The 13408-nt window shown below is 41.6% G+C and overlaps 1 protein-coding gene across 1 annotated transcript in view; it reads right to left on the bottom strand.

The window, feature by feature from the left end:
• Positions 1-12122, bottom strand: part of TAFA1 (TAFA chemokine like family member 1) — a gene marked incomplete at its 5' end in the record, with an annotated part of 233993 nt that extends 221871 nt beyond the window's left edge. The window contains one exon of the mRNA XM_082487977.1: positions 12005-12122. Within this exon, the coding sequence (XP_082344103.1) occupies positions 12005-12122 (118 nt within the window). The remainder of the gene's footprint in view (positions 1-12004) is intronic.
• Positions 12123-13408: the final 1286 nt, after the last annotated feature.

Below are 13408 nucleotides of genomic sequence, written 5' to 3'. Positions count from 1 at the left end.
GAACCAAAGAGAAAGGCAGGTGTTGGTTGGGTGTCCTGTAAAACTATGGTCTCTCTATAGCAAATATCAATGTTCTGAGATCTGTATGTGCTACTGGAATACAGAAAAATCCCTCCTGACAAAGGCAGATCTGAATTTTGTTCGTATCTTTGCTTGGTTCCTCTGTGAAGTCTGGACATTCAAAATCTGCACTTCAAAAGCCAACAGGACACAGCTCATAGTAGGACCTCTGAAACTTTAGGCACTAATTCATACAATGCACATGTATTATACAGAGGAATTCATTTTGCTAGTTACAGTTGAAAGTAGGTTTGCGTTTTAAACTCAGTACGAATTTTACCTAGCAGACTTTGATTCATAGATTCTGTCAGGACTAAGGGATAATCTCTTCTTACCTGTTAAAGAGCACAGCCCCTCAGATGCAGGGAGCAGCATACTAAATACATAAAATCTTTATCTGAAGGACTTCAGCATAAATGTGATGCCACTTTATAATTTGTTTCCATCTCTACACACTATAGATTGCACCTTGTCCTTTGATAGATTAGAAAACAAAACCAAAAAACCTAAGAAAATAATTCAGTTTACATAAGAACATGGTTTAGGGGGGACTTGCATAGCCCGAAATGCACAAGAGTGTGACGAGTACAAAAGAACCCCTTGATCCCGCACTGCTTATAGAAGGTACAACATCACTAAATACCATGCAGCAACAGGCAGCTCAAAGCCAATTCAACTCCAATCTAAGAAGTCAGGGAACTGCTTTACTAGGGGAAACCATCACATGATTCACACTGAAAGCAGAAATCCCTCTCCCTTTAATTTGCACCTATTTTTATCACCAGCGCTTGTTCATGTTCAGAAGTAGCCCTGCTCAGCCAAGAGTTTGCTTTCCAGAGACTGTCTCACCCACTCTGACCAACACACTCATATCTGCGGTAATATCATGACCTCAACAAGGTGTCTTCACTAGAGCACAGCACCAAAAGAGGGAGAAGCTTTGGGGGTGTAAAGGATGAAGGTCTGGTTCCAGCGCAAATACACAAAATCAAAGCATAGGGGTGGACGGGGGTGCAATAAAAACCAGAAATCACTATGAGAGCATATTGCCTTGCATACAGTCTGCTTCAGAGACAGGCACAAAGACCTGTGAAATTCTTCCCATCGGAAAATCCCGATCATCAGAAATAATTTTTCCTATGGGTGAAAAAGGTTATAAATTATATTTTCCCCAGTTTTTGTTAGAAAACACTTAAAACACGGTGTCAATATCAGAAAGTGAAAAATGTATTTTAGCATTTCAAGTCTTTTGATCCTTTCCAAATAACAATGTTTGAAACTATTTATTTCATAAAAATGTGGGTGTTGTTCTAATTGGGATGAAATCAAGTGGCATTTTGTTGCTCAAACAGCACATCAAGGTGCATTGACTCTAAGAGGAGGAGGTTCAGAAAGCCTTTACTAAAAGCAAGAGCCATAAGAGCTTACATAAAGAAAGGCTTACAAGAAAATAAAGGAAATTGATTTAATGGAAGGGAGACAGATTTAGATATAGAATAAGTAGTGGGGAAAAATAATAATAATAAAAAAGGATTGAAATGGGGTAAAAACCTAGAGAAGACAGCAGATAATCTGGCTACATTGTAGTCCTTCCACTAAATTAGCCTCTGTATCTGGCGCCGTCCTAAGAGCGGTCTGGGAGGGCTGGAAACACAACCTGCAAGTGTGCACGGGGTGCTGGCTGTCCACAGCCTGCTCCCACTCAGGGCATCTCAAAATTCCCTTCCCACAACTGCGTCTCAGCTCTTCCTCGCACCGTCCTTTGAGTGGGTAAATTGGCAGAGCCCACGCTTACTTTTTAGGGCTGAAAAGAGTCCACCCAGGCTTATAAAGAAACTGGAGTAACAAACACAAGCACGAGACAAATATCTAATTACTGCTGTCAACTCCTTCAATTCAGCGTGTTATCAACTGCAGGAGATCAGCATTAAACAATTACCCAATTCTGTCCTCGGGGAAAGTGGAAATGCAAAATATTTCTAACCAAGACACCGAGGAAGATATATTCCACCTCAACGTGATTCCCTTAGGTACACCGCCTGGCAGCTCTACCGACTTCCAGTGAGCTGTGACAAACTGGGATATGAGTGCTGGAGTATCACTGATGTCTAAGTCTTCTCTGCTTTTGGCCAACCATGAGTCCCGTCTCCCAGCCCTGCTGTGGATACAAATGGTTTTTCATAGACAGAGGGAAGGTCCGGACAGGCAGTAGCCCTGGGAAAGTCAGGAGCTCCCCCGGACACTCCGCCACTTCGCAGGGGCCACCGTGCATTACCTTAACGTCTTAAGATTTCAGTAAGAGGAAAAAATGGCAAGGAAGGGGAGAGAAGAGTGGCGCCTTGCTCTTAGGCATCGAATAATCTCATTTAGGGACTGCTGTCACCGGTGCTTTGGCCTTTTAATTTTCTCTTCCAAAGTCAGCATTCAGACACTCGCCGGCTTTTGTCTCTTGCTGTTATCAAGGCATTTGCATGCACTAATCCATGACAAATGGTTTCATTTGATGCGCAACTGATTTCCTTGCCTGCCAACTAGAAAGATAATAGAAATACCAAGAGAAACCAAATTAGAACTAAAGGAGTCATCTATTTGTTGGCGAAACTCACAACAAGGTTGAGATAAACACCACCCAGGCTGCTGACTTGATGGAGAAAGTGCTGAGGTTTCAGCCACGGAAAGACACTTTCTAATTACCTGGTGGGGGGGTGGGGGGAGGAAGCTGCATTCTAAAGCCTCACAAAAATATGATATTACTACAGAAATGTGTGGATACAGAAATAATTATACTACAGGTGTCGGAGTTGGCTTAGACGCAATCATTCTCTGTCAGATCCTGCCCTGGCACGCTGAAACCAATGACAAACGCAAAAACCTCTGTTATCTTCAACTCATCCCTTGAGTTTTTGTTTCAACACAATAGCGACTTCTGGCTGACTGACCACCCAAATTTGAAAGCATCTCACGCAAGTAACCAAGAAGGGGAACTTCATGAGTTAATGATATTATTCACAGCAAACAGCATTAGTGTAGCCCTGATAGCTTACAATTTAAGCAAGATTTTTACATAGGGAAATATTCGTTATTAAACCAGCAGAGATTTGGGGGAAAAAGGCAACTGGAAAAATTAGACCTCCTTTCATTTCAGCACTGCTGCAAACCAAAACAAGAGCTGGTACCAGCTAGAAGGACACACAAGACCTGCCTCATGTTTGCATTGGTATTGGATTGGAAGTCTGTGAGTTCTTGGTTTCTTTGGGGAAAGAGGTAGCCATGGGCATCTCTGAATATATACTTCCAAACAGGATTTATTCATTTATCAGGATGACGATTTGTTTTGGGTACCTGCTGGGATAACAGAAACCTTATGCAGATTTGTGGGTTTGTTTTTTTTTTTTTCAGTGAGGAATATTGATGCAGAAAAAAGGAATGCACAAAGATATCACACTACTATTTTTCTTAAATTACAGTTTCAACTTAGGAAATTGATTCCTCAAAAAACATTAAGTCCTCAGAATTCTCCACCCAGTTCTGATTTTAGCATTAAAACATGAATAGGCTGGTGCTCAAAAGCTTCTGAACTGTAAAATGAGTGGGTTTTGAAATGAGTGATAGAAAATATAGCTATTACTATAGCATAGAAATAAACTATAGCTATATATTGTATTAATATAGTTATTATAGAAAATATTTATCTAGTCATGCCTTAGTGTATTTTACTATACCTTCCTTATCCAAAGCACCTTTAGCCAAATCTGAAATGAAGCTTAGTTTTTCTCTGCAATGCATTTTTCCAAGATGCGTTGTTCCAAACTCTACCTTCCTGTTAGTTTCAAAGTTACTTGATCTCATTTCTGTTTGGTTTTAGGTTTGATTTAATTCAGAATGATTCAGAAAGTAAACGTTTACTTCTTAATAGGTTTGTATAGACAAATATATATAATACAGATAATTTTCCACTCTCGAATATGTTCAAAGTCACAACTGTGTTATTGATAATTCCTGGGCAGCATGCAGGGAAAAGGGTGCTAAACAATAGGTTCCCTTAATTTATTCGTGTTCTTTCATAAAATAAACATATAAATCAATGAAACCGATTTCCAAATAAACTATCCATGCTTGCTCCCAACCACTTAATTAAACACAATTAACTCTAGTTTGTTTTGGCAACCAATTAATGTCATGATCAAACATAAATAGACCCTGCAAGAAAAGATTATCATTAATAAATCCTTAACAATACAGTAAAGTTACAGTGAAGCCTTGCTTGCCAGAAATATTTAACAGCAATTTTGAAGAGCATTAATGAGGATACTAAAAAAAGATAATAAAACTTTATCAGACCGTGTGCAGTTAAGAACCTGAGGCTCTTGCCTGTCTTCAGACTGACCCATAGAGCCTGTTGGCTGCTGGTATTATTTACAACACAGGAAATCACAATTTCAATTTCCCCACTTTCCAATAAACTGACATGCATGTTCATAGGAGTTTTCAGATCAAGTTCTCCATCGATATAATCTTCATTTGCACGCACGTTAGCTACAGAAGTGATTTTTGCTCATTGGCTTTAGTAGAATCATAGAATTGTCTAGGTTGGAAGAGACCCTTGGGATCATCGAGTCCAACCAGTAGTAGATTCACAATGAAGGCTCTCAACTCAGATTTGTCATCTACAGAAAACAAAATTAATCCAACAGTAGTTTTGGATCACGCATGAGGATGGATTAAATGCACGTTTTGATGTGAACCAGCAGCTCCCCTAATAATCAAGAGACAAGGATCACTATTTAAACGGCTTTCTAATCGCCTATTCGTTTAGCGAGAGGTAAGGTGCACGATATACAAATAAAACTTCACAGCTCATAGAAGAAATATTTATGCACAATTTTAAGAAGCGCCCAGCACATGCGACTGTCGGTGGGAGCTGCTGGTGTAGAGCAGGTTATTCCCAGATTACTCGCAGCTCAAAGACAAGGCAGCACAATGAGAGCACCCTGGCAGAAGGAAATTCAGCCACCGGAGATAACAGATTGTGCGTGTACTGGGCTGCACGTGGTGATTCTCAAGGAATCACTTTCACATCCTCCAAGAACTAGTAAGGTCCTCCATTCCTGCCATCAGTTCAGTTCCCGAGAAAAGCTGATCTCTCAAAGTCAAATACGGATTACAATGGAACACTACGACGCAATTATTGATTATGAGATGACAGCAGCAGTGATCCTGCACCCGCTGCCACTGAAGTGCCCTTTCAAGAAGGGCCGGACTGGTTTCTTCACCCACTGCGAAGGAAAAGGGGAAAACTGTTGTTCTGACAGGAATGCAGAAGGCAAGAGAGGGATGTCGGATAACAATCTTCTAAATAGAGCATAGAAATATGAGTCATACATGAGGCTTTGTAACTTCATTCAGCTTAATTTACACCCCCAATTCCCCATTGTGCATCATTGACTGAGTCTTATAAATTTAGAGTCCAACGGTGCTGCAGTCCTCGTGGGCCGTGCCTGGAGCAGAATAAGAAGAAATCTCCAGCACCACTCCCATGCAAAAAAATAAGTTTAGCTGGAGAGAACTGTTCTGTACAAAGCATCGGGAAATAGCAAAAATGCTGAATAGCATCAGGAAAATAAATCTCGCTCCCAGCAAAGGTTGATTTCACAGCAGAATGGCAAAGAAAACATTCAAAAGGAAATACAAAGATTATAGGCGGGATAGGACAAAACAATATGAAACTTAATGGGAGAAAACACATCTATCTTACGAGGAAATGCACTTGGATATTGCCTTCTAAAATATAAATGAGCCTTGGACTAAAGTAGGCTAATCATTAAAGGCAGGTTTCTGATGTTATCAGCAGAAATACTTCAGCGCGGAGCAATGTAGTTTGCCTTTGGGGTTTATATTTGTAGGTGCCAAATTTTCCTTGGGACTTAACCACCGTAGTATGAATTCTCACAGTCTTTAATACCGTAACAGCCAGCACTACGCGTAGCGCAGTGCGCCGAGAGGTCCCTTCATGACTCACCGTGGCCCCAAGGCTGCGGTAGGAGATTCAGGCTCAGCACAGGGCTGCGGGAGGAGAAGGTCCCCGCTGGGGCCGTCGCAGCAAGAGGCCCTTTTTGGTTCGTTTCCCCAGAGCACCTTCTGCCACGTAAAGAGGGACGTGCTTCGCTCCTGCCGGCGTGGCGGCCTGCAGACAGAGCTGGAGCGGCAATGGGACGGGGACAAAAGCAGGGCCGGGAGGAAGGACAGAACCAGAGCACCAGCCACTGCCAGTGCAAGCCACACGCGCGGGAGGCACGTCCTTCCTCTGGAAACACCGCTGCTAGCGCCCCGGCATTGCACTTGAGCACAAGGTGCGCGGCGGGGGCGGTCGCAGGGAACGCAGCCGTGCTTCCAGCAGCTCCTGCGGGGCCGCGCTGGGCACGGCCCTCCGCTCTGCGCCCCACCGCGCACCTCGGGCCTCCGCTCCGCGCCCCACCGCGCACCTCAGCCATTCTGTTCTTCACAGCCCATCGAGCTGCGACACCCGCTTCCCCACAGGTTGCTCCGTCTACCTGGATCAGAAGTAACAAGGCGTCACATTCAGCAGCGTGGCTGGTGACAGCTTTCCTCCTCCCGCAACCGAGCGGTGAGCCTTGCGGCTACGCACCCTTCTCCGCTGAAGAAGAGAGGCGTCCTCACGCCTTTGAGCCTCCACTGGGTACTGGTGGCTCCTTGGCAATGCCCACCTACCCTCCCCCCTTCCCCCGAGGGACAGTAACAGCTTACAGACCCCAGAGAAAATCCACACAGTTAACTCTCCGGCTGCAAACACACCCTATAGCCATGTTGTTTCTCTTTTGGAAGTTTGATTTTTTCAGAAAAAAAAAAAAGAAATATAAATCACAGGGTGCAATATTCCTAAAAAATTCTGCTGCTGTACACAAGTACATCGCACAAGCACAGGAGGCAATTCATCGCTGTCACACTGCCAGTAACCCCACCTCATCCTTAACTGCTGATTTCGTTACGTCCATTCTCTGCCTACACAAAACCCACACAACTACATTTGTCCACATACATCCGAATGCATTTTGCATGTGGCCAGGAACAGAGTAAGCACCTCCAACCTGGATTTCTTTACTGAGCAGTTGGAGGTTTCACATGTTCAAGAACTGACTGTGAAGGCCAAAAGATCCATAACAGAAAGGTGTCACGAGAGAGGCGATTCCCAGTGAGTGACTGGAATAGCTCACCGTGAGCACGATTTTCTGATCTTGAACAAACTGGGATGTATATAGTGCCCCCTGTGCATGTACTGGTGTAAATGAGATCCGAATCGGCACTTAGAGCTTAAGAATTTGTTCATTTTAATTACCACAGCAAGAAACGCCATTTCCCAGCTTTCACGTCCGTGACGTGATCTACTGGGTACTGACTAAGTCGTTGCGTGGCAATTTGGACATTGTGTACTACAGGCAACAGTTTGCATTCACACTGTATTATTAATGTAATACAATTCTTGCTAATCGCAGGACCTGCATACATTTAGATATTAACTACCTAGTCCTACACTCGCTTCTATCAATACCAAGAGCACAAATCTCACTGAATTCATCTTCCAGATCTCAGTTGCTCTGCAAAGTAAAGACAGGTATTTTGTTTACGTTTTTCTAGAGGAATTAGATTCAGACCAACATTCTCCCCAGTCTGTTTTGAACTGAATAGCCACACATATGGGGCATGTGAAAACAGCAGAGCTTAGAAATGTGAAAATACGCAGTTTCCCTGAAGGCTATAAAAATCAGTGGGAAGGCCGAGATCAGAACTAAGAAATTTTTTGCTCACAGCCACAGACTCAAGTTTCTGCAAAATGCTGTCTACTGAGAAACCTGCTCAGAGCATCCTTAGGTTGATATTGCTTGTTAGTTTGGGTAGAAATGCTTCGAGACCGATTTTCCTCCTCGTAATATGAGGTATAGAGAATCACTTCTTCAGATGATTTTTAATGGCCACATCATTAACTACTGTCACAATAAAAGGTAATTCATGTTCAGTAGACATATGATTCCAGCCTCGATTCAGTCCATGATTTCTTCCTCTGAACAGGCCTATTTTTAATTAACATATTTGCAAATGTCAGCATTGCTACAGTAGGTACATGTTTCTGCTTGTGTCTGCCTCACATCTTTACACTGTATGCAAGACTGACCTAACATCCTTGCTGTGTAGCAAAGTATTTAGCATGAATTTACAGGTGAGTCTAATGTGCTTTCCTGTATTTTTAAGCAACACATGGCCAGTATCATCCACTGTGATTCAGTACTAGCTGATGGTCCTCACTGGGAGCAAAACATTCCTCATTTATGGAACAAAGCCAGAAAATTTGGTAAGAATTGCACGATTGAGGGGGAGCGTTTTTGTTTGTTTTTTAAAACTTGAACCCTTTTCTTCGTTAATATCTTGCTGCCTTGCCAAATACCAGCACCTACTTCGTACCTCGGGTGGGGTCAGTGCCATCAATCAGACGATCAACGGACTATCACAGGCACTCAGCTAACTCTGCAAATCACAACCTGTCCACTCTAATCCTCAGGCCAATTCAACAGCTCTACAACTGTGTGTATATCAGAGCCTAAAACGGCCAATGTGGAATTCTTCTCATTACTGCTGTTTCTTATTAAATCACACAGAAGTGACACGCTTGAAAAAAATGGAGATTTGTTTCCACATAAAGTTATTTCCTGTGAATGCTTTCATACATCCTTTGCCTAACATAATTTTCATGAAAATGAAATATAGTCATAAAAAACCTGCGGAAAGCCGTATGTATTACCCAAGGGGAATTATATTGCAATGGTGTTCAGCCAGCTAACTCCAAAGGTCTCCTCTGGATCCCAGCGAAGAAGCCTGAAAACGTAACCTGCTCTCCTCACCTACCAGAGCCAAAGGGAACAGCCACCAATACTTAAGGGTACTTAACAGTGGCATTCAAAAGTTTCATTGCGTTAATGAGACAAGAACGAACAGTCACAAATAATACCACATCATCCACCGTATATTCAAGCAGTATTTACTATGCCCTCACATTCTGTGCCCGCCTGCCAACAATTCAGAGAAAATAAAGCTACAGTCAGTTACAAATACTGTCATGTGAAGTGGTTTATCGCACTTGTTTTCGGGTTTGTACCTTCTGCTATGTCTAACTGAACGAAGAAGTACTGAATTATAAAACTGAAAAATTATACTGAAAGGCGGCTTTAAACTTTTGTGATTGCACATAGTGCATAGAAATCTATTTCAACCCATTCAGACACTTATTTAAGAAAGTTTCATGAAAAAGAGAGCAAGCTCAGAAATCTCTGATGATAACCTAACCTTTTCATGTAGTGCCCTTTGTTTCCAGTGTTTCAAAACTGGATTAACCGCCGCAGTACAGATGGGTATATTCACTGTGCTAATCCACCGAGTTCAATTCAAGCTTATTGCATTAAATACACTCCACGAGGATTTTATCTTTCACCTGCACCTTCCTGCGCTCAGTGAGACTCTTCTATGCATCAAGTATGAGAAGCACAAGATGGGGTAGAACCTGCCTTTTTAATTATCTTGTACCAAAGTAGCCCCACGATGGAGTTGAGCAGCTCAAAATCTCTTATTTCAGAGCGTCTCATTATCTATGGAAGATCACGAACTGAAGGAAAAGGTATGCTGAGCATGCTATTGATTACAGCTATATTTGCCATGATTTAATAAGTTGAAATTTCATATACCAAATATTAAATTACTGGAATTATGCACTGGCTCATCTGCATCCATTTTTTATTCACTTTTATTTGGCTGAACATTTTAATCTTACTTACACAGTGACTAACTAAAAGTAAATGACGCATTCCTAATATTATAAATATGAAAAATAGGGTGTGCTCAGGGACTGCAGTTGAATACATTAAAATCACTCAGTTTGCTAGTTAACGTATTTCCATCCCTTTTATGTACAACCTTTCAGTTGGCAGACTGCAAATTCATGGCCTTATAAAAAACACTGTCTTGATTTTCTGTTGTGACAGCAGAAATTGTCCAAAATCTCTAACAGTTTCCCTAAAGGACGCTCACTAGCTGGTACTTCCCAGGTGCAGCGCAATCTGAATCCGAGGTGAACATCGTGTCAAATTCCACTCATCTGTCAATGTAGTGGATTATTTCTTGAGAGACTGAAATTGGCTGCCTGGGATCAGAACACCATCAATCTTACTCATGCAGGGTGCGGAGAAGCTGCCTGAGAAAGGCTCGCAGGAGGGAAAGCTTGCCTGTTTCTAAGTAGGTGATGAGGCAGCTGTAAAACCTTCACTCTATCTGTATCGCATCTCTGAGTGAAAGATTTTTGTCATTTTTCACATTTCCCCAAACACTTGGTATGCATTCAGTGTCTTGCTGTTCTCACTTCATAAAAAAGGTGATTTTTCAAGCTTAGGCAAATGTTGCAGAGCTCTGAATCCGCCCGGCTCTCATTTTTTCTCATAATGTCACTTGTTTCAACTGATTTTACAAAATGAGATTACATTTTCCTTTCACCTATCTGTTTAGCTGGACTGGTTCCCCCCTCCTCCCCTCTCCTTTACTGGGGGACAGACTCGAATAACCAGCAGCGTTACTTACAGTTGCATTCTAATAAATATTTTGTTCATTTCTCCGTAAATCCCAAATAAGAACTTGGGCACTCAGACTTCAAACACGCTCAAACTTCCAGTGCCAGCTAGTAAAGATAACACCATTAGCTAATCTCACGCTCTAAATTGCTACTGAGAGCTGGGCTATCAAAGGTTTAGGTCTATTCCTCTGTACTATGCACATTTTATATACAAGAAAGCAAGACAATGCCAACACCTATGACTTTTGGGCAATGGTAGTAGTCGGAAAAACTTTGAGTCATTAAGGTTGCTAAAGACCTGCGGTTCGAAACTGTTTGCCTGTGAAGGTATGCCACTAGATCAAACAACATTAAAGCATCAGTTGCCACATTGTTAAATGATTCATCACCGCGGGTTAGTATTTTGCATCTTTAATTTCTAAAGCTCTTAAAACCTCTCCCACCTTTCTTTGGATCCAAATTTGTTCAGCAATATTCTTGGCCCATCTAATTTTAACCAGATGATAATACTGTACTAGAATATCCCAACTCCTCATTTTTTTTTAAACACAGCACATATTCTTCAAAGCGGAATTAACAGTGGAAAAAGTTACATGATCCACTCCTATTAATAAAAACACAATAAAACTACTCATGTGCAGTCTTTGTGGATCACAACAGACAGCGAGCTGCGTTCTCCACTGCTAACCTGTGGGGTTTCTTCTGACTTTACAGGCATTTAACTCCATTGAAAGACGGTCCCAAATTCTCCTCTGGGCTGCACTTTTGCAACCCCATCAATTTTCAGAGACAAACTTGAGAACCTTAGAATAACTGTGTCTCTCATTTATGCTAAGGCAAACACCTGACCTCCAGCAAACACTAGTGACTACGAGTGAGATTTGGTGCCGGTAACTTGAGAAATAAACCCATGTCCGGTGTGGGTCAGATAACTGCAAAGTTATCCAAACCTGTTCTGTCACAATGTCTTTCTGAGTTATACACCCATTCCAGAACCGCACAAAAAGGGGAGAAAGGGGGATAGAAATAAGGACCGAGAAAGAGACAGAGAAGCTGAACAGTTATCCAAAATGGGATTCCTGTGTTGGGAAATTGTGAGAAGACAACGCTAAAGGGCAAATATTCCAACATCAGATTGGAAAAGCACAACACGTTAGACCAACCCCCCAAAAATGCTGTGCAATATAACGGCAAACAACTCATAAAAGTTAAATGATAAAATGGATTTTATGATTATTCAGTCATTATCGAGACAGACATAAGCACGGGCAGAAAGCCTGCAAACTTATGGCATCCCACAGCTGATCTCAGTCCTACCTGGTCTGTGCAGGTGATGCTGCTGGAAAGTGTGATGGAGGGACCCCTGACAGAGGAGCATTGCACAGGCACTTATCCACAAATACAGGACCCAGGACATTGCAGAGACCACTGCCATTCTCTAAACAAAATATTAGACAGACATTATTATCTATTGCCTGACAGGACACGGAATAGTCAGCTTCCATTACAACAGAATTTAATCTTTTTAATATTCCTTTTATTCTTTTTTACTCCTTTTGCTAAATGCCTTTTGTCTGTGGGTTATTATTCCCCCCTGCAGGACACAATTGTCATACAACAAAGGTCACGTCCAAAAAGGACGGCTGAGGTAACAAGGTGTCAACACAGGAGCCTGGGTAACTTTAATAATTCAGTGGTAAAAATGAAACTGTAATGATCTGAGGACTAAAAAAACCCAATGTAAACAAGAAGGCTGGAAAATACTCCCACTCCGGTCCATAGCTGAATTGACCAGGGAGTTAAGAAATAAAAATAAATCATACTGCCAGTTGAAAAAACGCGATGTCCAGACAGTATGAAAACTACTTTAAGCACATTACAGACAGGCATACAACATTCTCAGGTATCTGAGATGCATTTTCAAAACACTCCATCCCCAAGACTGGAAGGCTAATACTGACCCAGAAGGTAAGTTTATTGTTTTTGACTTTTGCAAGCATTAATTTTTAATCATGATGCTGTCTGCTAAACAAAGTAATTGTTTCTCAGAATTATGTTCTAATCCCCAGATAAAATCAGCTGCTTTTTGTTCGACCTGTGCGTGTAAAGGGACCGGAGTACGGCCAGACTGAATTTCATATGTACTCTACAGAAGATTTGATCTTTTCACAAAGCAGATTGTGTCAAAATTTTAAAGAGATTCCTATTGCAAAGGGAAAGAGCAGTTTCTTTGTCTCCCGGTGTTGGCACACTTGGTCATCTAATATAGACAACTGTGATTTTTCATACTTGCATCCATTATTGTAGTAACTGGCTAAATTTCCCTCTGACTTTTTAACTTCATCAGCTCTTTCTCAGCGCCTGCAAGGACCGGGAGGTTTGCAAGGCTCAGCTACGCTACACATCGTCCAGTTCCCTTAACAACACCTTCTGCTGCATTTCATATTGCCAAATTAATCAAACTTCAGGCACTCTCCTTATTCAGCCAATGACGTGATGCCATTTTCTATCTAATAATCCAATCAGCTGAACATCATTTTCACAGAGCAAGAAATACTTTGAAAGATTAAATCTCTCACATAGAAAAATCATGTCCTTAAAGAAAAATTAAAAAAAAAAAAAAAAAAAAGTCTGTATGTGATACATTAGGGGGATTGCTGCCGCAGGAAGACTAACAATAAACACACAATGTTAATAAAATATATACATTAAAAAATATGG

The sequence above is a fragment of the Vanellus vanellus genome (assembly GCF_965231255.1).
Source record: "Vanellus vanellus genome assembly, chromosome: 9".
NCBI lineage: Eukaryota > Metazoa > Chordata > Aves > Charadriiformes > Charadriidae > Vanellus > Vanellus vanellus.
This window is presented reverse-complemented; position numbering and strand designations above follow the sequence as displayed.